Source organism: Solea senegalensis, linkage group LG21 (assembly GCF_019176455.1).
Source record: "Solea senegalensis isolate Sse05_10M linkage group LG21, IFAPA_SoseM_1, whole genome shotgun sequence".
NCBI classification, from domain to species: domain Eukaryota; kingdom Metazoa; phylum Chordata; class Actinopteri; order Pleuronectiformes; family Soleidae; genus Solea; species Solea senegalensis.
In genome coordinates this window covers 11,832,782-11,859,927 of record NC_058040.1, presented here as the reverse complement: position 1 = coordinate 11,859,927, position 27,146 = coordinate 11,832,782, and the positions used below count along the sequence as shown (strand labels likewise).

General features: G+C 40.4%; 1 protein-coding gene across 1 annotated transcript; it reads left to right on the top strand.

Annotated features, from left to right (window-relative positions):
• Positions 1-1,464: 1,464 nt before the first annotated feature.
• On the top strand, positions 1,465-26,586 carry jak2a (Janus kinase 2a). Its single transcript, XM_044053625.1, has 24 exons — positions 1,465-1,756; positions 10,161-10,440; positions 12,581-12,704; positions 12,831-12,951; positions 15,025-15,170; positions 16,814-17,108; positions 17,292-17,411; positions 18,005-18,162; positions 18,252-18,363; positions 18,661-18,847; positions 19,447-19,568; positions 20,101-20,235; positions 20,322-20,409; positions 20,975-21,102; positions 21,295-21,433; positions 21,612-21,763; positions 22,101-22,251; positions 22,329-22,462; positions 22,564-22,753; positions 23,192-23,316; positions 24,088-24,260; positions 24,456-24,573; positions 24,851-24,964; positions 25,060-26,586. The coding sequence occupies exons 2-24, from the start codon at positions 10,203-10,205 to the stop codon at positions 25,165-25,167; spliced, it is 3,378 nt and encodes a 1,125-aa protein (XP_043909560.1). The 5' UTR covers positions 1,465-1,756; positions 10,161-10,202; the 3' UTR covers positions 25,168-26,586.
• The last annotated feature ends 560 nt before the right edge of the window (positions 26,587-27,146 follow it).

Below are 27,146 nucleotides of genomic sequence, written 5' to 3'. Positions count from 1 at the left end.
ATTTTCCTTTGCTCAAATGCAGAAAATCGAACATAACACAAATATTGCATTTCCACATTGATTGTCTTTTGCTTTATGGCTCACAGTCAAAATAATCTGTGTCAAACTTCTCAGTGTGTGTGTGTCTCAGATTACATGTCCTCTTTCTTAAATAAGTACAAAAGATCAAGACATTGTAAGACCAACAGCATTAACTATGCAGTTGGTCAGTCCACAGTCTCCTTCAGCAGACTACTCTTACCATGAACATCCTTCAGGTGGCGCCTGAGGCCTGGTTTTTGTGCAGAGTTCAGAGCACAATTCTGTAGTTAAACTTATGGGGCTTCTCCCTTGTGTGCAGGTTAATATAGTCTTGCAGAGAGGATTTATGAGGCTCAGCAGGCACATGAAAGGTTTGACACCAGTGTGGATGTGTATGTTGTGAGAGAGGTTTCTTCTCATGGGAAAGCCTTTCTCACAGACCAACCACAGATACGTTTTGACCTCCTTCAAGTGTCCTATGTAGCTTTTCTGGTTAGCGCCTCAAGACTGGAAACTACACCCACACTGGCCCATGTGGAGCAGGTATTGGTCAGAGAGGAAGTCTGAGGACGCTGCAAGCACCACCCTGTGACCCTGCGGTCCACAAAGCTGCCTAAAGAGATAGAGCAAACACTCACATACAGTAGTTTGAGAACATGCACATACAAGATGACACATTCACATCAAATAGAAGGTGGTGTGCAATAATCTGGAATGATGTGGAGTCATTGGGACACATTCATATAAAAAAAGAACAAACAACTCCTTAGCTGCTAAAAAGTCTAATCCCACTTGAGTGAAATTAAAATAAACCATGGAAGAGATTAAGGGGAATGTGGAATGTGGAACAAGCATTTCTCATGTTCACTATTTTAAATACAGAGGCTTAGAGGAATGAGTGGCAGATCAGACCCGATTTTGAATATAAAAAGAACGATCAGTGCTATTAAACCTACTATGGGTATTTATGTAGGAATATTATTTTAGAGACAGAAGTGTTTGTCTGGTGGGACCACAGGCTGGGCCACCAATTTAGGGCCAAATGTGGCCCATGGACTGTCATTTGAATAGGCTTGATGTAAAGGGCTGCCAAAACAGTAGGACCGGCCCTGGGCACATTCTGCCACCATGGCTCACACACGACTACAGTTTCCCACTTCCCCTGAACTCACCCACGTTTAAACAAAATGAAAATACCCTTAAATTAGTACTTGGACACAGTACAGTATTTGAAAACACAAGTACAAACTAACAGGTATTTGCTGATGAAGACATGTGCAGGAGCTGTGAGGCATAAAGTTTAGTCCACTTTAAGAAAACAAAAAAGGAAAAAGAATCCATGTGTCACCAACACGGAAGAAAAGTGAGCGGTGTGAAGGCTTCCTGCTCCGCCCTCTTCACCACCACGACCATCACCATCATATCAGCGTTATTATTATTATCGCGCTGTCATCTGCGGCTTGTAGACCGTTGAGTGTGAACCAGAGCAGCGGTACATTCACCCCGAATTAAAGTGACACGAGTGGCTGTGGTGAGGCGTTCACGGACACTGTATTAAATATGTGACCGCGACGGAATATGGCAGTTATCGGAATGAATAACAGCACTTTTTGTTGACCTCTTGACGTCGATTGGTGTGCGTGGCTTTAGCTAAAGCTAACTGCTCGCGTCCGGCTCATATTCAGGTCTACTAAGTCATTCAGGAGTAGCAGCAGCACAACAGAAGACAACACGAGTAAGTTAGAGGGTGTATGTGTATTTGTACGCGTGTGAGCTGTCATTACTGTGTCCTAACTGAACCTGACACCACGTTAGATCTAGCATGGCGAGCTGGGGTGATTAACACTGTTGGGTTGCTAATGCTACAACTTAATTCGTGTGGTTTACAGTTCATTAAGTGCTGAACACAACACAGGAAACATAAAGTGCTGCTATTAAAAATGCTCCAGTGACAGTTATGTTCCTCTCTAAGTTTGTCTACTTGCAGCACACATCTCTAGTACCCATTTACACACTGCCACAGCATTTATTTATCTTGTCGACATGTGCATATAGACTAGCCCAGCCGGGGATCGAACCTTTACCTTCGGTTTGAAAGACTGCCACCGAACCACAGCTGCCCCCCCATGTGCAGGTTCTTTCACGTTACAACTGTGTCTTGTATGATGTTAAGGTCTCAGGGCACCACCAGCTTTGTTGTTTTTATGTCTGTCCAATTCTGTGATCATTGGTATTTGGATTGGAATAATGTGATTGAAAGTTGGTATATTATCAAGCTGTCTCATTGAAAGACTGGCTATCCCAGGGTTTACTAATAACAAATGATAAACTAAATTGTGTATATTAAAGCTGCATGTATAACGTCTGTCCCTAAATGTACACCTCACACTTATACGTGCAATTTCATGTTACAAATCTGCCTATACTGGTATAATATAATAAATGAAAAATAAAACAATTTGAGGCTGCTTTTCTACTGAAGTAGAGGTGGTTTTAAGTGATTTTATATTTTAAATGAGAATCAAATTCAAGTGATGTGTGTTTGTGATTGACTTAGTAATAAGTCAATTCCCCCTACGATGGTGTCAGCAAAATCTGGTCATTTTAACCACCATATTTTGATAGGGTTGTTTTATTGGACTGCATCTTACGTACCAGCCAGGTTGTAGTTAATTCTCTTCTGGGCAGTCAGTTGATCTTCCAGGTAAATTGTCATACTGTTTTCCAGTTTTGAGAGTAGATGCAGTGTTGATAGCAATATTTTAGTCATCCACAAACTTGACACTAATATTGTTTCTTAAGTTGACAGTGAACTATGTTTAGGGGATCACCGAGCTATGGTATTGTTTACTCATCGTTTATCACAACAAGGATTTACTTGTTGTGATAAACTACTAAATAAAAACTAAAAAACTAAACTACTAAATAAAAGTATCTATTTAAGTGTGAGGTATGCTGTAAAAGCTGCCCTGTAGTATTCTTGTTTGTAGGTTCTTTTCATGTTATCAAGAGTAAGTGGTTTGTATAATATGATCTTACTTTATTTAATATGATGTATTGATTTTATGTAGGGAGTGTTGTTTATTTAGGCTACCAGTCAAAGTCCTTACAGTTAGTTCTTTATGGGTAGAATACAAACAGCAACACAGACATGCTGACAGTAATGGGGAAAGTACATTCTTATTGTATCGGTGGGGTCAGGTTTATTCAGGTCACGCAGTGCTATAAGCTGCTGTAATGGAGAAACATTTTGTTTCATGTAGTTTAAACTGAAACAAGTAGCAACAGCAAAGTCACAGTGACTTGTTTTTGCATGTCACATTTTTGCCAAAATGTTTGCTACAATCTTAGGAGTCCTGGGGCATAGACAGAGACTCACAGCTACCAGAAAACAAGAGAATGAAAACATTTCCACGCCGTTTGGGGTAAGATAAAATGTTTCCCAGAACCTCATTTATCTTTGGAAGTGTGTTACTTTAGACAAATTCACTGCCTTTGATGTGGGTGACTGAAAATCCTTGCCAACACATATGACTGTAAGTAAGTGTTTGTAAGGGTATTCTCCTATTACCTAAGTCACTGTGCATGGTTTTTAAATAAATGGGTGACATTTCAGAAGAGGATGACAAAAGCTTTTCCATGTTTCTTTTTTTTTTTTAATCTTTTACACACAGTGCCTTTGTCTTGAGCCAACAGTACATAAACGGAGGAAGAGAAAGCCTGTGTTCCCTTTCCACTTTGATTACAATAACATGATGATAACTTGATTACATTGTATTTGTTAATGGTATAATGGGGAAAGAGTGTGCCTCAAATATTTACTTTTGTACATTCCCCAGTAATTTCCCCATTGATCTCAGGACATAATTTGTTGGTTTAAGGTTTGTGGATTACTTTCAACTACAGAATGTCACTTGTGGTGTTTACTCTCATTTCTTTTTTAAATCTTGTGACAGGAGCTTATAAAGGTGGTGCATTGCTTCTGCATTGATGATATACATAACACAGAGACACAAAATAATAGAACAATTTCCAGTAGTTAGCCATGTGTCTGATGGCCGAATTTCTTCTGTGAGAAGGAAAAGAGCGTTGTATTTATTTCAAATCATCATTACAAGAATATGCACTGGGGAAGTGTAAAAACACTGAAACAACCACAGCTTTGCATCGATGTAGTGGGAAGTGGGTGAGGAGGACTAACACATGACAACATGGACTTTAGACACAAAGCTCCTGCAATGTGTGGTCATTGAAGATTACGTTCTGCAGTGAAACTAATGTTTTTGGTCGTCTTCCACAGGCAGGGGTGGTTAAAGTAGATTTGCAACAGATATGGTGACATTGTTTACTTTAGTGGGTGTTAGGCTGTGAAGATATGTGTGACAGATCATTATCACCCATATGTGTTCACTACTGGTACGTAAAAAGGATGTGTTAAATGCAGAGGTCAAATTCACTACTTTGCAAATCTTAATGGTTTCAATACTGGCCAGCACCTAGTGTTTTGTTTTTTTGTTTGTATTTTTTGAAATATTGTATCACACAGCAGTGACGGTGTTTCACGTTTTGAAACCTGTGTGTTGCCATTTGATATGCTGCTTAGAAACTCTAAGGCAGTGGATGGATTTTCTGCTCAGCATAGCTGCTATGTGCACTCTTCCTCGCCATATGATGAAAAATTTGAAGCATTTTCCAGTGTGAGCAGAGCAGCTTGGTTACAGTTGGGAGGTGAGGTGGCTCATTGACCATTCCACCTCTATAGTGGTCAGCACCATCGCCTCACTGCAGAGTTTGACGACTGCCTTTCTGTGTCCTGTGTGACCTGTTCAGTTTGCACTCATAGACTGTATGAAAAATGGATGGCGTCTCCTGGTTCCCTCAGAGAAGTAATTATTCACTGGTTGCAAAAAGAACTTTGTTTGAATAGAAGTCTATGACAAAATGTCCTGCCTCTTACTTAATTTATAACATCAGTAAACATTTTCCTGAGTAGTTAATGATCTCAGTTTCTAGGTTCAGGTATATATTTCATAATAACAAATAACATATGAGAGGATACCAGTGTGCGTGGCAGCTGGTATCTTCCAATTGCTCTGGCCAAATTGCACTTCTGGAAGCTTCAAAGCAGGATTAACATTTTTTACAGGTGATTTCACGACCAGTCCCCACGAGGTTGAACACTGCCTTTTGCCCAGTCTCAGCTGTGATTGGCTCCAGCTCCCCATGCTTGTTTTAAAGCACAAGCAGTATACATATGATAATGAATAGATGGGAGGGGTTTTGTCTTCATGGGCATGTGACAGTCGAAGCTTTCACAAAGCTGTGACAGATGAAGCACCCAGGTGTTTGTTGGACTTTGCCTTGATCTTGAAAACAAGTTGCTTTCTTACGGTGGAGTCACAAGAACATGGTGGATGTGTCAATTGAAACGTGTCTCATTCACTTAGAATGGGTAGACAGCAAACTTTGCCAAAATGCTTTGCAGATCAATTTCTTAGAAGTTTAAAAAATGTCCATCTCTCTAAGTGCGATCGGCAGCCAGTCAAATCACGTCATGATGCACATATTCCAGCACAGGCACTAGCCAATTAAATCATGTATTATATCATGTCTGCCTGAACAAGACACCAACCAAACAGTGCTCTAGGACAAGGCCGTTCTCCCTGCTGCTGGTTTGTTTGTTGCTGCTGGTTTGTTTATTGGAGTGCACCTATCAATGATGGACCAATTAGATACCATGCCGTCAACATTATTTAGCAACACTTGCTATGAATTTGGCCATGACTGCCGCTACTCTGCTAACGTTTAATAGGCATGCCAAGCATTCACATGACTGTCAGGAAGATTGTTGTGATGGTTATTAAATGGAACAAACATAATTTACATTGAAATAGTGAATTGCTTTTTATGTGCCAAATCCAATAAACTTTTAAAATCACTAAACCAATATAATCCAAGTACTTTACACAGATTTGTTTGTATTTCAACCAATGTATAAATGAAACAACTCAGACTTAAAAATGAGCAAGTTATTTTTGTCAGGCCCCCTATGGCCAATAAATCCCTGTGTGTATGCAATGCATGGGATGTCTGGATTTGCTGGTGAATTAACATTCCTTCCCTGTGGTGCTGTGGTCAAGGGGAGCGGAACTCTTTTTTTGGGGGGGGGGACGGGGATTGTGTAATCAAGCATTTCCATTCCTATTTGATGTCACTCACACCCTGTGATATTTGTGGTCTAAATAAGGTCATTGAGCCATTTGAAGTGTAATGATGTTCTGTTGTTCTGTTGTGCTTCGTGTAGCCAGAAGCTAATTTTGAGCTGTTCCAACTAATACTCAGTTTGCCCTAATAAGGAATTCACTCAAGTTTGTTGCACATGCTGCAATGACAGAGATATTCTATTCTAGTCTATAAATGGCAGCCCATAAAGAAAACTTAAAATACATTTAGCTGGTAATTGTTTTGCAAATTAATTACACAGTTTTGCACAACAATGTCAGCAGATCTCTAAAAAATATTTAGCAACTGTTGTTATTTTTAAAGGAAGCCCACCAGTTGGTTGATAAGTACAAAACATCCAGAGGTGGTCTTAGCAGCCTACAGTGGAGCAGAGCAACTATAAAGAGCAAAATGTGTCTAAGCTGATAGCTCTGACCTCTGCAAGCACCAAAGCCCTGATAAGGCTCAGCAAGAAACTGGTCTAACTCACTGCCTGTCTGCTTGACGATAAACGTTTTGGGTGTGTAAACACACTGGTGAGACAGCAGTGTTTTCCTGTACATTCTTCAGAGATCAGTGACCATGTAGCATCAACAAGGTCCAGCTGCCACGCTGATGCCAAAACAAATTATTTGCCAATATCTTTCTTTTATTTTGCATCAACGCCCCTGCTGTTCATAAAATGTACACAAATGAGTATGAGTATTTTTGAAGGCTGAATATGTATTAAATAATATTTGAAATGGGTTTGTTAAGCTATCAAGCTTTAAGTTCACAAGGGAGCAGAAGTCAATCCCAAAGAAAAACAACTATTTCTGATTGGGAGTAGCTCATTATCTTTGGAATGTGGAAGAAAGCCAGTGCATCATGTTTTCAGACATGGGGACAACATCTGCAAAGAGAGGGCAGACACCCGCATAATGCACCACCATAACACCATGGAAGTCACAGCACATCCACTGTGGCAGTGTAGCAACAGCCAGCATAAACATACACCACCTGGCCAAAAAAAAAGTCACCACCTAAAAAAAAGGGTAACATTGTTGGACCGCCTTTAGCTTTGATTACGGCACTCAATCACTGTGTCATTGTTTCCATAAGCTACTGCAATGTCACAAGATTTATTTCCGTCCAGTGTTGCATTCATTTTTCACCAAGATCTTGTATTGATGATGGGAGAGTCGGGCCACTGAGCAAAGCTTTCTCCAGCACATCCCAAAGATTCTCAATGGGGTTAAGGTCTGGAGTCTGTGGTGGCCAATCCATGTGTGAAAATTATGTCTCATGCTCCCTGAACCACTCTTTCACAATTTGAGCCTAAAGAATCCTGGCATTGTCATCTTGGAATATGCCCATGTCATCAGGGAAGAAAAAAATGCATTGATGGAATAATCTGGTCATTTATTATATTCAGGTAGTGAGCTGACCTCATTCTTTGGGCACATAATGTTGCTGAACCTAGACCTGACCAACTGCAGCAACCCCTTACCTATTTGCTTAGTTCAATCCAGGTGGCGACTTTTTTTTTGGCCAGGCAGTGTATTTAATGCAGATACCATTATTTGCCTGGCTTAAGGTGTTGGGCTGCCTGCAGCAACACACTCCAATATCATGGTAACTACTGACATGGTAACCAAAGCATTTCATTCATTTGTATCTTCCTTCAAATCAAGTTATCAGTATGTGAGGATGATGCTGTTTCTTTATGTGCATCGAAAATCATAAAATACAAGATTTATCTGTTCACTAGTCACACATGCCCGCACTGAAGACATGAACTTGCAGTTAATCCAACATTTGATTTACTGAATCCAAGCCAAGCCAAAAGGCCCATGACTGCAGGAATTTAGGGAACTGGACGTTTTTGTACTAAACTGAGAGTATGTTCAACAAAGTATGCATATGAATACACGTCTTAGTTGAAACACCAAATATGGTGGTCACAGAGCCACTTCCCACATGATAATAAAAAAGTAATAAAACACTTGATTATTAAATCCCACAGACATCTGCAAAAACAACTTGGGATAAAACGGATTCTGTTCCCTTGCTAATGCCAAGAATAACAGGACATTATGCACTTAGAGGGACAGTAGAAATGAGAATGGACAGTAGAGACAGTAGAGATGGAACACAGTTATATGTGAATCACACAACAGAATGGACGGATCTACTTTTCTTTTGTCAGTTGCAGTTAGAGGTAAACTGCCAGATTTGCACGTACAGATCTTTTATTTTTTAGCAAAGATATCAGTAATAGTTCTCAGTAGGATATTCAGTTTTTATCTCTTTAGGTTTCCATTATATCATAAACACCTTTTATTTTTAACACATACGTTCTTTACAAGTCTTTAAATACATTAAAAAAGACCCCATTAGTCCCTGAGCTGCAGAACCATGTTCACACATAAAGAGCTAATCATTTATTTTAAAAATATTGGTCCCATTAGCTTACTTTCTTCCATATCCAGTAGTCATCTTACATTACATTACATGTCATTTAGCAGACGCTTTTATCCAAAGCGACTTACAGTGGGTATGAGTACAATCAGCCAGGCCACTCCACCCAAATTTAAATGTATTCTTATACACAATTAACACAATGCAATATCATTACTGAAACAGATTCACTCTTCTGGTGTGTGTTGCTGCAATGTTAGTCTGCTCCTGATTACAGAAGCACAAGTAGCCAGATGACCTGAGACATCTTTCCAATATGCCAGCTGTTCTCCCTCCTCACAGACTGTTCTACGTGTACATTTCCAATCTGACAAGTGGGTTAAAGTTGCTCTTAGGACGAAAGAAAGGGAAAAAAAACAATAATTTGGTGGTGACACTGTAGAGAGTAACAAACAGAGGAGTCCTACAGTACATTCACCCCTATCTTTCCCACGTGTCCATGAACTATGGTGGCCTCTATAAACCATAAAATATGTTGTTCTTCTTTGTTTGCATAGTAAGCTTCTGGTTAAAAAAGGTGAAATGCATGCTTTGGCTGGTTCATCTCTATGAGCTACCGTAGAGACATGGACGTGCAAAAAAGTCCCTTGCCCTAAATTAGACATCTGACCCTTTTACTGTTCTTTTGAGGTAGATACTGTATGGAATGACGTATAATATGTCAATGTCCTGTGCAGTGGCTGTACACCATAGACTGCCAAGTTTAAAACACTCAGCATCTCAACCTGGAGATACTGTCCAAACAGAGAAGGGTGTTGCTATCCGATGATGAGTCCACGCCCCATGAAGAGGAAGTGCAACAATGTGAAACACGAACATAAACAAAGCACACTAACACTGCCAGGAGGAAAAAAAAAAACAATTTAGTCTCGACATACAATAGTGAAATCAAAATTCTAAAGATGCATTGTGTTGCTAATCTAGTTACACTGAGTAATTGATTTCATATTTTTCATACTCTGACTACGTTGATTGATCACACAGTCAGGTTATAACATGAGTGGAATTAAACAGATTATCCCCATTGCGTGTAATGGGCCACTCAAACTAAATAGTAACTGTATTGTTCTGAATTTCTTTGTTAACTACTGGCCTCCAATTCAGTTAGTCTACATGTAGTATATAGCCTGTTTCCAGTGCATCTAGCTGATGCTGAGCAGGTTTGATGTTTGCCATGCTGAACACGTTGGTTTAGTGACACTCTGGTATGCTGAAATGCTATTAGGAATAAAAACAGTACATTTGAGGCTAATATGAATGTAATAGTTGGGCGAAGTATAATTATGACAGAATGAGATATTATAGTGACTTTTCTGTGTGTATCAAATGTAACGGCAAAGAAAATGAATACAGAATGTCAGTTACAGACACATATGCTTCTATAAGCCAGCTACATGCTATACAAAATATTACTTCTGAACCTTTCTTCTCACTCTCTCTCTTTTCCTCATTTACAGGTAAATGCTGGTTTTCAGTAGCACATTATTCTGCTGACGGAAATGGACTCACCCACCTCTGTTCTCACGGCAAACCACAATGGGCTACTGCCCGTCTGCGACCCTGCTGTAGAAAACAACTCCAAGCAGGACATGGACACCCCCTGTCTCACTGTCCACCTTCACTACCAAGGGAAGGAGGGAGAAGGGGACGGGGTAAAAGGTTCAGACAATGTCCTCACCTTTCCACCCGGGGAGTACGTAGTGGAGGATCTGTGCATCGCTGCAGCGAAAGCTTGTGGTGAGTCGCAAGTGGATCTCATTTCTGATGCCTGCACACACACACACACAACAGAACACAATTTCATCAATGAGTGACACCACTTTAATATGGACTTTGTAAAGTATAAAGTTATGATTTAAATCTGTAATGTTATGTCTTGGTCCTCCGAACAATCTGCCTGTTGCTCCATCTATAGGTACAGAGAACAGCTGGGTCTCTAGGATTCCAAGATAGCTGCCACGTGTGTAAATAGTATAAAAACTCAGCTACTTTCCTTGTGAATTGCACTCAGTCGTACACATAATACTGTTAAATCTTTTATCCATGGACATGTCGCTATTTTTGTGTACAAAATACCATGAAGTGCGTGTGTTATTGCTAACAATGGCTAGCCCGAGATACTTTTGCATCCATGTTTTTTTCCGACTTCTTAACCGGAACATAGTCAACTTGGAGATGACATCACACCAATGTCAACGGAATGCACCATAATTCTGCAAGACTGCCTTTTCTCTTTCCTTCGTGATTATGGATCGGTAAACCTTGACAAAAAAGGTTTTAATTTTAAAGCAGACAACTATGCAACAAGACTGTATATGAACAGTTATAAATTACATTTTTTGTAAGTGTTCTTGCCTGTGAAGAAGAAAATCCCTCTGATGAATCAAGGTCATCTAAGGACACCCTGCCCTGTGCAATGTTGTCAGTTTGGTAAACTGTTCATTTGTGTGATGTTAAGCGTTATGCACCTTTCAACTATGCAATCAGTTGTCATCCAGGTAAAAATCCTCATTTTGCTTCATCTTCCAAAGCTATTTACTCCCAAAATAAACTGAATTAGGTGTTTATTTAGTTTAGAAAAAGTCACACAATACTCAGGTTGGCTTTTTGCCTGCTGTTTTTAGCAAATTTAAATCAGGAAGTTGTTGAATGTTGTGTCTGTTTTCCGCTCTGCTTGTACTCTATCTCTTTCTGACACATTCTCTTGCTCTGTTCCCTCTGATAAGAAACAAACCAGGCTTTCTCTGTTTTTTCAACTTCCACTTTTTCAGCTTCGCCTTGCATTTCTCTTTTTTTTTTACTCATTTTGTCATTTCCTACTTCCTGCTTTTTGTCTGTGTTTACGATGCATTTCTCTTTCTAATTTCTGGCACTGGCAAATAACCACTGGCAAATAATAGTCATGTGATTTCAAGATTGCTCTGTGTTGTCTCTGCCTGGTCACTCTCAACACTTTTCTTTGCTGTTTGTATTAAGATAGAAGATAAAAGACAAACTAGGTCGTTAAAATTTGCTGGGATAAGTGAGGATGTCACATCTTAACCAGAATTAAGTCGCGTACAGTAACTGAAGCTTTAAAAATGATTTGCGTCTACTTTTATTGTCTTACACAGAAATAAAATTGAAAAACAAAAAAAAACAAAGGCAAAGTCCAGCCTTTAGATTAAAAGATGTGAATGATATTTCTTAAGGTTATTTAATTCTTGTGAATCACAGTCATTTACTTGGCAATGCAATTCTTAGACCAGGTAAGACTTGCCTAGCGATCAACCCTATCAGTCGTCCGACTTGACTTCCTCTGTTGAGGTTACACACACTCCTATCCCCATACACCACTGCTCGATTTTTGTGAGTACTTCCTGACGTACGGTGACATTTTCTGTCTGCTAACAAACTACTACCACACTGTTGTGGTTGTAAGTAAAGAGTGAAGAAATGTGGGCAAGGACAGGAAAAAACCCAGACATGTTTAAGTGCTCAGCTCAGGCTGCCGATGTCATATGAAGTGTCAAGTCTTTGTTGATAAAATCATTCATCTTGTTGAGAAGTTGCTGTGATTAGTCTACCGTGCTACCACAGGCTGTGTTTGTGTTGCATACCCACACACACACACACACACACGACTATGTTTATGTCCAAATACTGGCCAGTTGTCGTTGTTTAGCATCAGTTTTTATGGCTTAAAATCAAGAGTAGTGGATGAGTTAAATCAGCAATAGGATGTCCCAGACTCTATCCTCAGTTACAAAGTTGCTCCCACACATTGACTTAAAGAGCAGCACATTCTCAGTGATGTTTAATGAAAGAAAAATCTATCTGTGTTTCATTCCAGTAAATATTTGATTTTAATAAAAAACTTTTTTTATTTTCAATCCAGGTATTGCTCCAGTTTACTGCAACTTGTTTGCCCTCATGAGGGAAAGTGACCGGATATGGTTCCCTCCCAATCACATATTAAAACTCAACCAGTCAGACAGAGAAAACCTGCTCTTCAGAATCAGGTAGACTGTGACATTTCATGTATGTTTTATACATCTCTTTATTCAGATACCTCATGTTCCCTTCTCTATTTGTGTGTTGTTGAATTGTATTACTTCCTAAGCCTGTGGTTTTCTTCTTCTGTCCAGATACTATTTTCCAGGCTGGTATAACAACACCAGCTCATTTTATGCACATCGCTATGGTGTGTCCAAGGGAATGGAGACATCTGTGATGGACGACTGTGTAATGGCGTACCTATTTTTTCAGGTTAGTCTTCATAATGAGCGTCAGCATAAATCAGATATTTACTGCTTTCAATGCATGATGCATTTGTTGTGTTCAACTGTACACTTAGAGTTAGTGTGCATTCACTTTTTTGTTTTTGGGTGTAGAGCAAACAAGACAGCATCTTTAAGACTAATGTCCCCTAATGTCGGCTCCTAAACCACCACCCAACCCAAGTCTTTCTGACTTACTTACTTTTAAAGATCCCATAGCCCAGAAGTGCCAAGTAACGCTGCATTTTTGTGTGTATCTGTGTCATTACCTCGTTTATGAAGCCCTAAAAGTCCATAACAATCAGTTAAGCCACTGCTGAGAGTGCAGGGTTTGATTGTTTTCCTGAGCTCTATGAAGCGGAACGGCACTTCCGTTGACTAGTTACGTCACTGGCGATTTTCTCATCTAAACAGCAGCGCCTCCTAGTCCGGGCACTAGAGTCCGGCACATCCAGTGACGTACTTTCAACCATAGGAGAAGAACTGCTCATGCTGATATGCTCAGCAGCTACAACGAGAGTAGTTCTTCTTCTGAAAGTAGCAATATAAAGCAGGACACAGCACCAAACTTCACCTAAAGGAAGGAGCGGTGTATTCTGACTCTGGGTCAGACTCCGGATCAAATGCGTACGGGATCAGGTATTACTCAATGTTTTGATAATTGCTAGCGGCGCATCTGCCTTTCCAGAGGGGGAGCAGCCGGTCTGATAGCTGGCATGCCAGTTATGTCACTTCCAGGTAACTGGCCAATCACAAGACAGTGGGAAAGCTCTCGTTGGCTGGCCAATCACGTGTTCTGCGGGTGTGGTTTTGGTCTGAAACAGCACGGCTGACGGGAGCGTCAGTGATGAGACATTTACATTGGCTTGTTTGTAGCGACTAGGACGTTTCTTTTTTACCATAAAAACGACTTCATATTTGTAAGTACACCTCCATATCTCACATATAAGTGAGATAGGACGATGCTGTGGCCGCTTTAAAAATACAATGGTAAATAGACCAACATCAAATGCTAGTTTCCGTTTCTCCTAGATAGTGATAGTCTGTCTGTCTGTCTGTCATGTAAACACAGTCCTCTTTGTTTAGAAAACAGGAAATGTGGTAAGAGTGTTAAAAAAAAGCACAGTGTGAAATAGTTTCTCTCAGGCTTCTTTTGACTCTGTGTTTGTGTGTGTTCCTTTGTTTGTGCACACAGAACATGCGTTATTTTGTGTAAATGTGCATTTGTTTCAAATTCATTTATTCAGCCCATTCAACAGAAACAGCAGGCTGAGTCGTTAAATAAAGATGTCTCACAAGAAATTCATTTTAAGAAAGGGGAAACATCTTCTCCATATATTCTAATAATTTTCAAGCATGCGTGTGTCGACTTGGCAGCTCTGTTGTGCTTTGTATTAAATGGACTGACACTGAGCTGTGAGTCAACAGACTGACCCATAGAAACATTCATGCTGCTCACTGTGCACAGAATCCTGCTGCTGCTGTAGAACAGGCCCAATGTCTAAATTATTCTTCTTCGTCTTCTTGTGGCTTCTCCCTTTAGAGTTTGCCACAGTGGATGATTTGCCTCCATCATGTCCTCTCCCTTATGCCCTCTTCTGTTACATCAACTGTCCTCCTCATGTCCTCTTTCACAACATCCATGAATCTTCTCTGTGGTCTTTCTCTTTTCCTCCTGCCTGCTAGCTCCATCTTCAACATCCTTTGTACAATATAATCACTATCACTCCTCTGCACGTGACCAAACCAAACATTTTGCCGGAGCTGAGCTGAGCCTCAAATAAACACATTTCTAATCCTGTCCATCCTGGAATAGAAAGAATTTGATTAAATAGTAAATCTAAGAGAATTGAGTGTAATTCTGGCTTAAAATTTAATATGAGTTTATAACCTGATTTACTTAAATTAGTTGTTTGTGTTGACTCATATTGTGGTGAAATTAAGTCATCATGTTCTAACATAAGGAATTCTGCATCCGTTTAGCCCACTCTTTCTGTCCCATCAACTACGATGTAGTTACATCCCCTTGTTCATTCCCTCTTTTTTTAATTTTGTTTTTCAGTGGCGCAGTGATTTTCTTAATGGCTGGGTTCAAATGCCGGTGAGCCACGAATTGCAGGAGGAGTATCTGGGCATGGCGGTGCTAGACATGATGAGACTCGCTAAAGAGAGCGGTCAGTCACCTGTGGACATATATAATGATACAAGGTAGGATGCTCTCTTGTCATTCAAGAGAGATACTGAAGCAACACTGATCAGCCACACCTAGTGCTGGGTGGTATTCTTTATTTCTTTTTTTATGATATGAATGTTTTTGTATACCACATTCAAGACCATCCATCTTGTACTGCTTTATCCTCCACATGAAGGTCACGGGGGGCGCTGGTGCCAATTCCAGCTGACATATGTACACCCTGGACAGGTCGATCACAGGGCCACATAGAGACAAAAAAACATTCTCTCTCACACTAACACCTATGGTCAATTTAGAGTCAATTTTCCTAATTCATAAATCACATGGGGATATGAAAAGTGGAACGTGGCGCGGCAAAACACTGTTCGATGGAGAACCTGAAGAAGAAATAGCTAAAGCTGAAGAAATAACTGTTAGTAATTGCAGCAAAAAGCACTTCAGTCCACCAACTTAGCAGAAAATATGTCTGAGAGTCAGACACTCGTGCAAAACGAGCACACGCGCACACACACACTCAGTTGCACCTATCTCCTGCCGGAGTACTCACTCATGCTCATGCATAAAAAAATACCCTGATATAATTTTTTTGTCACGCCATCCATCACAAGCCACTCCAATAAGACAGGAACTAGCTTTAATGTAAAACATTAAATTGTCCAGTCTCACATCCAGTCAGACATGCATGCTAATCTCTCTTTCCTCCTTAATGTGAAATGCTCAATGTTATATACATGTGCACATGTGGTGCAGCATATTAATAGTGATTTCACAGCAATGTGACAAGCGTTTTTTTAGATCTCAGTGTGCATGCAGCACAATGAATAGTTTCTGTGTTAGATAACATTTAAGTTGAAATGATCTGTATTTAGCTTGTGTGCTGTGTCCTTGGACGAAATGTGGCATTGTCTATAGTTTCCCTTCAAAATCTAATCCGTCATTAACATCATTTGTTTAACGTGGCCTTTACATTTGCATGACTTAATGCATTTTCCCTGAGGTGAATCAGTACTCCGGAACAAAGCACTCAGTGTTGCGTCTGTTTCCTCTTTCATTTGCCCCACTCGTCTCTTTTTTATCTTTTCTTTTATCGTTTATCACTTAAGTCTTTATTGCCCGATAGAAACTTGTGTAATAATTCACATTATTGTCGTTAAAAATGTTTCCTTATGCTTTCAATTAAATTCTGGGTTCACTTTGTCCCAAGTTGGCTCCAGAAGATACTGTATGTTATGTATGATTTGCATATGATTTGTATGTTATGTTTGTGCCTCCATCTTGTTTGATGCAGAAGAAGAGTTGGCCTTTTATATCATACTCTAATGTGAAGAGTCCACAGGACAAGGAAGATGTCTGTTACACAGACATACACACATACGTCTCCTGTACTTGCAATATTTTGCCTTACATAACATGTAGCTTTAATAACAAAGAAAATTATTGTTGCTATAATATTATAGCAATATTATATCATAGAATATTGCTGGTATGCACTGATCAAGTTTTTTTTGCTGTAATATAATTTTAGTTGAACACAATAAATATTTATGTAAGCATCAGCCCCTAATACTGTAAATTTACTTTAATAATTTATCTTTTTGGTTATTATCATTTCCATCTGCTCTTTACCACTGTCCCCCGTCTTCCACCCGGCTTTCAGCTACAAATCCTTCCTGCCGAGATGCATGCGAAGTCACATTCAGGAGTACAACATTTTGACTCGCAAGAGGATCCGCTATCGCTTCAAGAGATTCATCGAGCAGTTCAGTGAATGCAAGGCAACGGTGTCCAACCTCAAGCTCAAGTACCTGATGAACCTGGAGATGCTGCTGCCCCACCTCTACTCTGAACACTTTCAGGTCACCGACCTCTCTGCACACAGTGTTACCATCGTTGTCACGGGCAACAAAGGCATCCAGTGGTCAAAAGGAAAAGAGGAAGAGGGAGCGGAGGAGGTGAGCACCGGGAGCTGGGTACACGTTGCACTGGTAATGCCTTTGTGCAGTACCAGTCAGCCACAGTGTCACGCTGTCTTGTATTTCTTTTTTTACCACAAGAACAATAGTGTATGTGTCATCATCTAATGTTGTGATCTAATGTCACCTAATCATGCCTTTGTATTATCTTTGTGTCTGTAGGAGTTACAGATGTACTGCGACTTTCCAGAGGTTGTCGACATCAACATTAAACAAGCTAACAAAGAAGGCTCAGCAGAGAGTCGCATAGTTACACTGTCCAGACAGGACAGCCAAATCCTGGTATAGTATACTCTACTACACACTCTGCTTTTCACTTTTAAAATTATTAGATTTTTCTCATTTTAAAGGACCAATGTGTAGGATTTATTGGCATAAATAAGAGTGAACTGAATACCTAAGTATATATGTGAGAACTACGGTGGCCTTCAGATAGCACAAAAACACAGTGGAATCAGTGTTTGATATGTTCGTTTTTTGAGGTAACGAAGACACAGCAGCTCTAATTTTCAGTTGATAATACATTTACATTTACATTTATTAAATGCTGTATTTAGTTTCAGTTGATAGACCCCCCTAAATCCTACAATCTGGTCCTTTAACTTTAGCTAAATCATATATTTTATAAAAATTAAAAGTATCTTCTTTGCTTTGTTTGAATTGTGACCAGTTAACAAGTTAAGTGATTAAAAATGATCAATTTAACAAATTTAGTATCACTTTCACTACTAATTTGATACTAGTCTGAAGTATGCTAATCTGTTCCAATTAATTGCAAAATATCCTTTTGTTTACATTAATTTAAAGGTGAAATTAGGGACTGAATCGATTATTTTTTTTCCTCTACATTCTGTGTCCATGTCTGATAAACAAAGGAAGTGGAATTCCACTCACCATCAGAGGCTCTGTCGTTCGTGTCGTTAGTTGATGGATATTACAGACTGGTCGCCGATGCCAATCATTACCTGTGTAAAGAGGCGGCTCCACCAAGACTCCTGGAGTGCATTCAGAGCTACTATCATGGCCCTGTTTCGTGAGTAGTGCACATGTGCATGCACAACGACACACGTGTCCTTGCGCATCCATAACATACACGTACTAAGACACATTTTCTGCTCACAGAATGGAGTTCACGATTGGTAAGCTGCGGCGCTCTGGTAATCACCAGGGACTGTACATCCTTCGCTGCAGCCCGAGGCACTACGACAAATACTTTATGTCTTTTGTGGTCGGGGTAAGCACAAAAAGTTGCATAATGCTTATCTTCACAGGAGTGCATGAATACTTGTCTTGTTACATGACTGATATTGGCGTTGAGCAATTAACTTCTTGAGTCTACATACATCCCAGACAACAGACTATGATGTTTCTCTTTAATTACCTTGACTGTGGCGACACGCCATAGTCTAATCTGTCCCTTCACAGTTTAACAATGAATGGATATGGATTTATACTCCATATACTGTCGTAACATATAACATCTAACATTTTCTTACCTGCAAATCTGTCTTTTCATTTTTTTCATTATCAGTATGAAAGTATGGTGGAATACAAGCACTGTCAGATTATGAAGTTGGAAACAGGGGAGTACATTCTGAGCGGAGCAAAGAGGAGCTTCGGTTCCCTGAGGGAACTTCTGCACTGCTATCAAAAGGAGGCGCTGCGCACTGAAGGATATACTTTTCAGCTGACCAGGTGCTGCCCCCCCACCCCGAAAGGTCAGTGTTCAAATGCAGACATGATGTTTCAAAACCATACTGTACACATGAGCACTGGTTTCCAAATGTGGCAAACAGGGTGCAGCACTAAATTCCTTCATTACATAATTTCTAACTACTCAATACTCAACTCTGTGAGGTCCCAAAGGTCTTCATCTAACCGCCTCATTTACATGCTGCCAATGTCACATTTTTATCTATAAACAAATAAAAAAAACTCAGTGGAGACTCCCTCTGTCTCCATGGCTGGGGCATTAGCAGGCAAGTTAGTCCCTCTAAATACGGACTTCAGGGGGCAAAACAAATAGCTTGTTCCTATATAGGCTCAGGTCAGGCCAACTTTTTGTATTTTTAATTATATATAGTCACCAAGAGAAGTGAATAATCTTTTTTAAATATTGCATTTTATACTGAAAGTAAGACTTTTACTTCCCAGATAAAGTCAGTGATAATTGGTCTCCTGGTGGGAAAACTCTTTTATCCTTTTATAAAATGAATCAAGTTCAGAAGTAGTTAATTCTACTAACATTAGTCTTAATCAAATGTAATGTCAAAATGTGAGTGATTAAATCCATCCTAATCCCTTTTCATCCCTCCAGAGAAATCCAACCTACTGGTGTGCAGAAATAATCAAGGTGCAGAGGTTCCTCTGTCGCCCTCCCTCCACAAACACATCAGTCAGATGGTCTTCCACAAGATCCGAAAAGAGGATCTCAACATTGTAAGATAACCGACTTATTGCAAGGGCTTTTTCCTGTTTGTAGACATTTTCTAAGTCAAGTTTGAATTAAAGTTCACGTGTGTTCTGTCTCCAAAACACTGCTAGTGTTGCGCTGAAAGAACTCTTTCGACATTAGTGTGCCATTGTTTGTGTCACGCTGTCACCTCAGTGTTTGATCCATTTCTGTCTCACTATGTTTTCTGTCATAAGAGCACTTTTGTGGAACAGGTCAGTCACAGTAAAACCACACCAGTTGTTCCATGAATCAAAGAACTCAGGGTTTCCCCCTTTTTTCTTTTTGCTAAATTGTCTTCTCAGTTATTTTTTTCGGAGATTCAAGCAGTTTCCTCTTCCTGTTTTGAACTTCAGCTGAACTACTTTATGTCAAGAACCTCAGACATTGCAACTGTAGATTGATTTTGTTGAATCTGGTTCATGCTTCTTAAGCTTGGTCCTTTGCTGGTGGTGAAATGGTGAAACTCGTCTTTCCAAAGCAGATGATTTTTTTAACTTAAGTTTAAACTGTTTTTAGAATGAGAGTCTGGGCCAAGGAACATTCACAAAGATCTTCTGTGGTGTGAGGAAAGAGCTGGGAGACTATGGAGAGGTACACCAGATAGACGTCGTTATCAAGATCCTGGACAAGGCTCATCGCAATTATTCCGAGGTTGGTTTGTTGACTGAGTGAGCGATCGAATATCAGATCAAAGAAACATTTGAAGTCAAATGTTTGACCCGTTTTCTCCCTCACAGTCATTCTTTGAAGCAGCCAGCATGATGAGCCAGCTCTCCCACAAGCACTTAATCCTCAACTATGGCGTCTGCGTTTGTGGTGATGAGAGTAAGTTTACAACACATACTCACACAAACACAAGGGAGAATTCTTTTGTTATCCTGGCCTGGAGTTTGTGTGGACATCTGTGTGGACATCTGTGTGGATTAGCGTGATGTGGAAGAAGAAGACAAATCAGAGTTAGAGAATCAAACATGAGGTTTCTGACCTGCTCACTTGCTTTGTGTTCTGACCTGAACTTCCACCTGGTCTCAGTCATTATTGGACTGCTGCCCACACACATCAGGGCAGTGAAGCTGGAAACTGGAAGCGAAAAGTAGACGGGAGAGAAAAGCTGCGACTGGAAAGATTTTGGAAGTGTCTTTTTCACGACATGCTGAGACGCACCTGACAAATATTTTGCCAGTAGCTTAACAAGAGTGTTTCTGTTCGATTTCCATGACCAAAGCCAGATTTCACACGTGAGAAAATAAACTGGACTGAACCAGATGCCTAACTGTCAACAACGAAATTCACGAGTCGGAAGAATATTCTGTTTTCTGCATGTCATTTGCGTCATTGAAGAAACCACAGGAAGTGAGCTATAATGACCTCCTTCTTCTCTGTTTGCCAGACATGATGGTGCAGGAGTATGGTAAATTTGGTTCTCTGGACACCTATCTGAAGAAGAATAAAAGCTGTGTCAACATCACATGGAAGCTGGAAGTGGCCAAACAGCTGGCGTGGGCTATGCACTACCTGGTAAGAGCACTTACATGTATATACACTAGCTGTCAACTACAATTACACTGGTGTCCACTTAAATATGCTGTGCTTTAACATGTTTTTTCATCTAAATGGGATGATAATAACACATCCTGTGCTATTAAAGAAGTCTAAGACTAGTGATTCAGAGTATTAAATCATCCAAGTCCCTGTCCTGTGTCCACACAGGAGGATAAGACCCTCATCCATGGAAACGTTTGTGCCAAGAATGTTCTCCTGATCAGAGAGGAGGATCGAAAGACAGGCAGCCTGCCCTTCATCAAGCTCAGCGATCCTGGCATCAGCATCACCGTGCTGCCCAGAGAAGGTGAGACCCATGTCCTTATCTTGGTGTGAGTAGACACATACCTATGTGACGTCATGTGGAAATATTGTCCACTCAAACAGGTTTCCTTTGGTGTGATTGTCTCAGCCCTCTTATGTATTTCCCACCCCTCACTTTTCTAACTCTCATGTGTCTCTTTCTCTACATGTCCATTCATCAGTTTTGGTGGAGCGCATCCCATGGGTTCCCCCTGAGTGCATTGACAATCCCCAAAACTTGAGTTTAGCCAGCGACAAGTGGGGCTTCGGGACGACCCTGTGGGAGATCTGCAGTGGCGGAGACAAACCACTCAGCACTCTGGATTGCTCCAAGGTCACAAAAAACAAACCGAGAATGCCCTGTAAGACAGATATTACATAAAGAATAGTTCAACATTAGGGAGAATGTTGTATTTAAGGTAAGACAATAGAGTTGTTGGTGGTTGCCATGGCCAACAAATGACCACTGTTCTACAGCAGAAATAGCTCCAATAAAACAAAAAACCAGTGTGTTGCATCTCCATGGATGTTGAACTATTCCTTTGAATCACCTTAAACGTATACTGTTCCATTGTCTTAACAGTCATTTTACATTTTCATAATTGATGAAAGAATGAAAGAGAGGGTGAATACACAGCACAGGTCCTGACCTTAACTCATTTCCTCTGCAGAAGAATTTGTTCTATGAGGACAGACATCAGCTGCCGGCCCCCAAATGGACGGAGCTGGCTAATTTAATAAACTGCTGTATGGACTATGAGCCGTCGTATCGACCATCCTTCAGAGCAGTTATCAGAGATCTTAACAGCCTCTTCACTCCAGGTAGGAAGACGCGTGGTAGACGGGTAGAGCTACAGGTCATGTGCACACTGTGAGTTTGCGTCCTTCTGTGGTTGCAGACTATGAGCTGTTAGTGGAGAGCGACATGTTGCCCAACCGGACAAGAGGCTTCGGCTTCCCGTGGGCCTCCGAGAGCCAGGAGCCCGCCCAGTTTGAGGAGCGGCACCTCATCTTTCTCAAGCAGCTGGGCAAAGTGAGATGTGCTCATTAAACGTTTGGCAGCAACATAATGTGCTAGAAGCTGAGATGGAATGATAACACTTTGTCTGTTCTCCCGTCGACCCCGCGCTGCAGGGGAACTTTGGCAGTGTGGAGATGTGCCGATACGATCCCCTGCAGGACAGCACAGGTGACGTGGTGGCTGTGAAGAAACTCCAGCACAGCACAGCCGAGCACATGAGGGACTTTGAGCGGGAAATTGAGATCCTCAAGTCGCTCCAGCACGAAAATATAGTCAAATACAAAGGAGTCTGCTACAGTGCAGGTATGAACACATCATCTGTCTGCCTGTATTTTGCCATGTCAATGCAAAGAATTTCAGAGTTGGAAAGATTGCAAAAGATTAGTGCATGAAAGAATCTGTCCATGCTCGTCTGAGGACAGAGAGCTGTCATTCCCTAACGTAAGAGTTCTAATAATCTATGAATGAAACTAATTTGCAGCTCTAAGTTCCTCACCTGGATCACAGGAATAGTAGCTGTTGCACCGCGAGAGCTTACGAGGATCCCAATAAACTATAAAAATAAAACATGTTGATAAACATTTTTTCATACATAATACCATCTCGACCGTCTCCACATTCACCGCCCAGAGCATCAATGATCTTGTCCATGAAAAATATTAATCTAGATCTTCTCATAAAAGCCTCTTAAAGCTCGGGCCTCCACTCCTCATTATTATCTCTGCCTCTTTCCGTCTGCAGGACGAAGGAACCTGCGGCTGATCATGGAATACCTCCCCTACGGCAGCTTGAGAGATTATCTCATCAAACACAAGGATCATTTTGACTCCAAGAAACTGCTGCTCTACGCATCGCAGATCTGCAAGGTAATAATAATGATAATAATGATAACCTAATTTGTGTATATAGCAGCCCATATTTACCCTACACCTCAGGTGCTTTCTTAAAGGACAACTCTACTCCATATTCATTTCGGTATCTCGGTCTTTTTCTTGTGTTTCAGAGAATCTAATGTTCTCTTTCAACATTTCACTTCACTTCTGTTTCCTTAACCGTACAGTTTGCTGCCGTCATAGCTTTAATGTTTCGGCCTTCCCTCCATCATTCGGGATGAGAGAAAGCATCACTGTGTCACCACAGACACGGAAAACAAAACACTGCCATATTGAGAACGACAGAAAGTTACATACAACTGATTATAACTGGTTTGATTATAACAGACATTTGTTTATATGGAAAAAAAGTACTACAGCTTTTAAGTGTTTCATGAGGCAGCATCAATGTCATGGTTAGTGCAGCAAAGTCTACATTTCATTTGAACAATTTTATCTCAACAAAAGGCACAAGGATAATGTCAAAAAGAAACTTACAATGATCCAAACCCATAGGGACTGGAACTGGACACAAGGAGCTAACAAGACAATATAAAAACAAGTGTGTGAGTATACACACACACACACACTAGGAAGGGACAGATAACGAGACACAGGTGACGCTAATTAGGGCGGAGCAGGTAATCACGACAATGACCAGTCAGTCAAGTATCAAACCAAAACAGGACGTGTCAAAATAAAACAGGAAATCCACAAAATATATACGCCAAACAATCAAATAATGATATGACTGATTCATTTTAGGGGATGGACTACCTGGCCACAAAGCGTTACATCCACAGAGACCTGGCCACGAGGAACATTCTGGTGGAGAGCGAGATGAGGGTGAAAATTGGAGATTTCGGTCTGACCAAGGTGCTGCCACAGGACAAGGAGTACTACACTGTCAGAGAGCCGGGAGAGAGCCCCATCTTTTGGTGAGAGCGACAAACTGCAGGTCCTTTTCACCCTTGACTGGCGAGAGTGAGTGAACACAGCTGGGTTCACTGCAAAGTCGCCATGAATGAATGATTTGAATTATTTGCTGGTGTTTTTAAATATGTGTGTGGTTTGTTGTGTGTCCCACACACGGTAACATGTGTGTGTAAACGATGTGTTGTGATGTCTTGCAGGTATGCTCCAGAGTCCCTGACAGAGAGCAAGTTCTCCGTGGCCTCAGATGTTTGGAGTTTCGGCGTCGTCCTCTACGAACTCTTCACTTACAGTGACAAGAACTGCAGCCCTCCAGCAGTACAGCACCTATTTTTTATTTTTATGTTTTTTTTTATGTTATGACGTTACCACTTTCCTCTTCCAACATGAATTACTTTTTATTGAGCTATTAAACTACGGGAGTATAATTAGCTCTGAAGTGTTGGACAAATCACTTGGTTGAGCACTCTGTCCTGTTGACGTCTGACCTACTGAAAAATAGGAAAATTCTATTCTTAATTGTGGATCATTTTGTTTTACTTGGTTTTAAAACTTTAACCAAACAAGAATGTTTGATTTTTCTTTTTTGTTCCAGGTGTTTATGGACAAAATGGGGAATGAAAAGCAGGGACAGATGATTGTTTACCATCTGATAGATCTGCTGAAACAAGGATACAGGCTCCCTGCTCCTGATAATTGTCCAAAGGAGGTCAGCAAAAATATGAAAACAAGAAGCAACGCAGATTTGTTTTAATGAAATCGCCCAGGGATTTGATTCTTCCTCTTTGTTAACATCTCCCGCAGATTCACAAGATGATGGCAGAGTGCTGGGGCAGTGACCCGGGACTGCGGCCGACCTTCATGACATTAATCCAGAAAGTGGAGAAGGTCCGAGAGAGCAATGAAGGATGAGCAGCATTCTTCCCTGAACCTTAAAACCTTTAGGTGTTGGACTGGACTTGGAACGTCTCGCTTTACTGCTGAGATGTTTTAGACATAATCACTACACCTGAATCAGATGTTTAAACCATGAGGTTTTTGATGACGCCTTCAAGAACAATGGGCCTGTTTCACAGCAGCCATTTTGACACGTTTTAGCAACAAGAGCACAGGTGTGAAGTGATCACATGACCACTGGCTCATGAAAAAATGTCAAAAACCATTTAAAACTTGAAATGAGTGCTAATAATTTGTTTAACCAAAGAGACGAGGGGACTTTGGACACTGTTGGACATTTATCTGATACGTCTTTGGGGGAAGGCATTCTTGACCTGACGTAAGAACAGAAGATGGAGGACAGAGAGAACAGAAACAAAATGCAGTAAACTGTTGGGACGGAGGAGAGCGGAAGCAATGATTTGCCACTCAGGACATTCTTGTATGTGCCATAAACTTTTCAGCTGCCACGATGATTCCTGCTGTTACTCTGGAACTTTTACAACAATATATGATCCACCAAACATAAGATCATAACCAAAAAGTCTTTTGTTTACATCAATGCAATTGTGAGAAGTGAAATGTCCACAATAACTGCTCTTCAAGCTCTTTGACGGTAAAATGTTAACATCGTCTGTGTCAATAATTGCTGTGAGGATAAATGTACAGTTTGCCGTTTTCAGTGTTCCAATGCAGAACGGTCTGTAGGTGCTACACGTGAAACGTACACGTTGAGAGTAATGAGTGAATAATGAAGCGTTTGTACCGTGTACAACAGTAGTTTGTTGCAAAAAAAGGGGTTTGATTTAAAACCCATTTCACGTAGTTAAAGATGTAGAAGTTCTTGTGCGTTAGAAGCCTATATATCGTCACATTTTTCAACTCACATTTATGAGTGTTCACAAGTTGTTGTTTTTTAACAACAACAAATCTGTTGCATTGAATTTATAAGCTTAAACCAAAAAAACTCAAATCATTCAGGTAAATAAAAAGGTTTTCCTTTTTATGGACTAAAGCTCAACGTGCAAAGAACGAACCAATTTACCTCTGGACTCAATTTATTCCTGAATGTCCCTTTTGAGGTCATGTCTGGTGTGAATAACTATTGTTTGCTTTAATTTGTATTTTGCTGCCAATTGGCATTTTGTTTGGCTGTGTAAGATTTCATATCAGTATTTTGTGGAAAACTGTTTGAAAAACAAAAAAACCAAAACAAACGAAATTGGCTCCATTTATTTCACCTGGAGTCTGATTGCGACACATGACGTGCATGTAGATTTGTGTAAAGACTGAAATGGTGGATTTGTCATCATTATATTCCAGGAGTGTTTATGACTTTATTGAACAAAACCTTTGTGCTATCTGTTATCGATAATAAACGTATCATTGTTAAAATGGACTATGGGTCTTTTTTCAGAAAGAGGCTTCATTGTATTGACTCCAAAACCCAAAAGGTGTCAAAGTGTGTCCATTGAGAGCTATTGTAAAAACATAGTGGCCAATTCTGGGGTCAAGAAAAACAACAATGACACAAGCAGGCGATTGTACACATAAAAATAAGTAGAATGAAAATTATTTCCACCTTAAATTTGACACACTGGACCTTTAGCAAAGACAACAGGGTGAAAAAAAGAATTCCCAGTTGTGTCCTCGGGGCGTTGACAGAAAATAAAAAGGACGGATGTGAAATCGCAGCAATATACGCTCACAGCTGCTTTAATAGCATCGATATCATTTCCCTGGTGTAAACATGGTTTAGTCACACACTCCCTTACAAGTGTGAAGAAAGGAGCAAATGATAACTGCGAGTATTTTTAATTTTTATTGTAAAGGATACTGAAATGGTGACACAAGAGTACACACAGATACAGGATCTCTTTAACAAATCGTGAAGGAGGATAAATCAATGATGATGACAAAGAGATGAAGTAATAAACAGCAGATGTGAACACTCT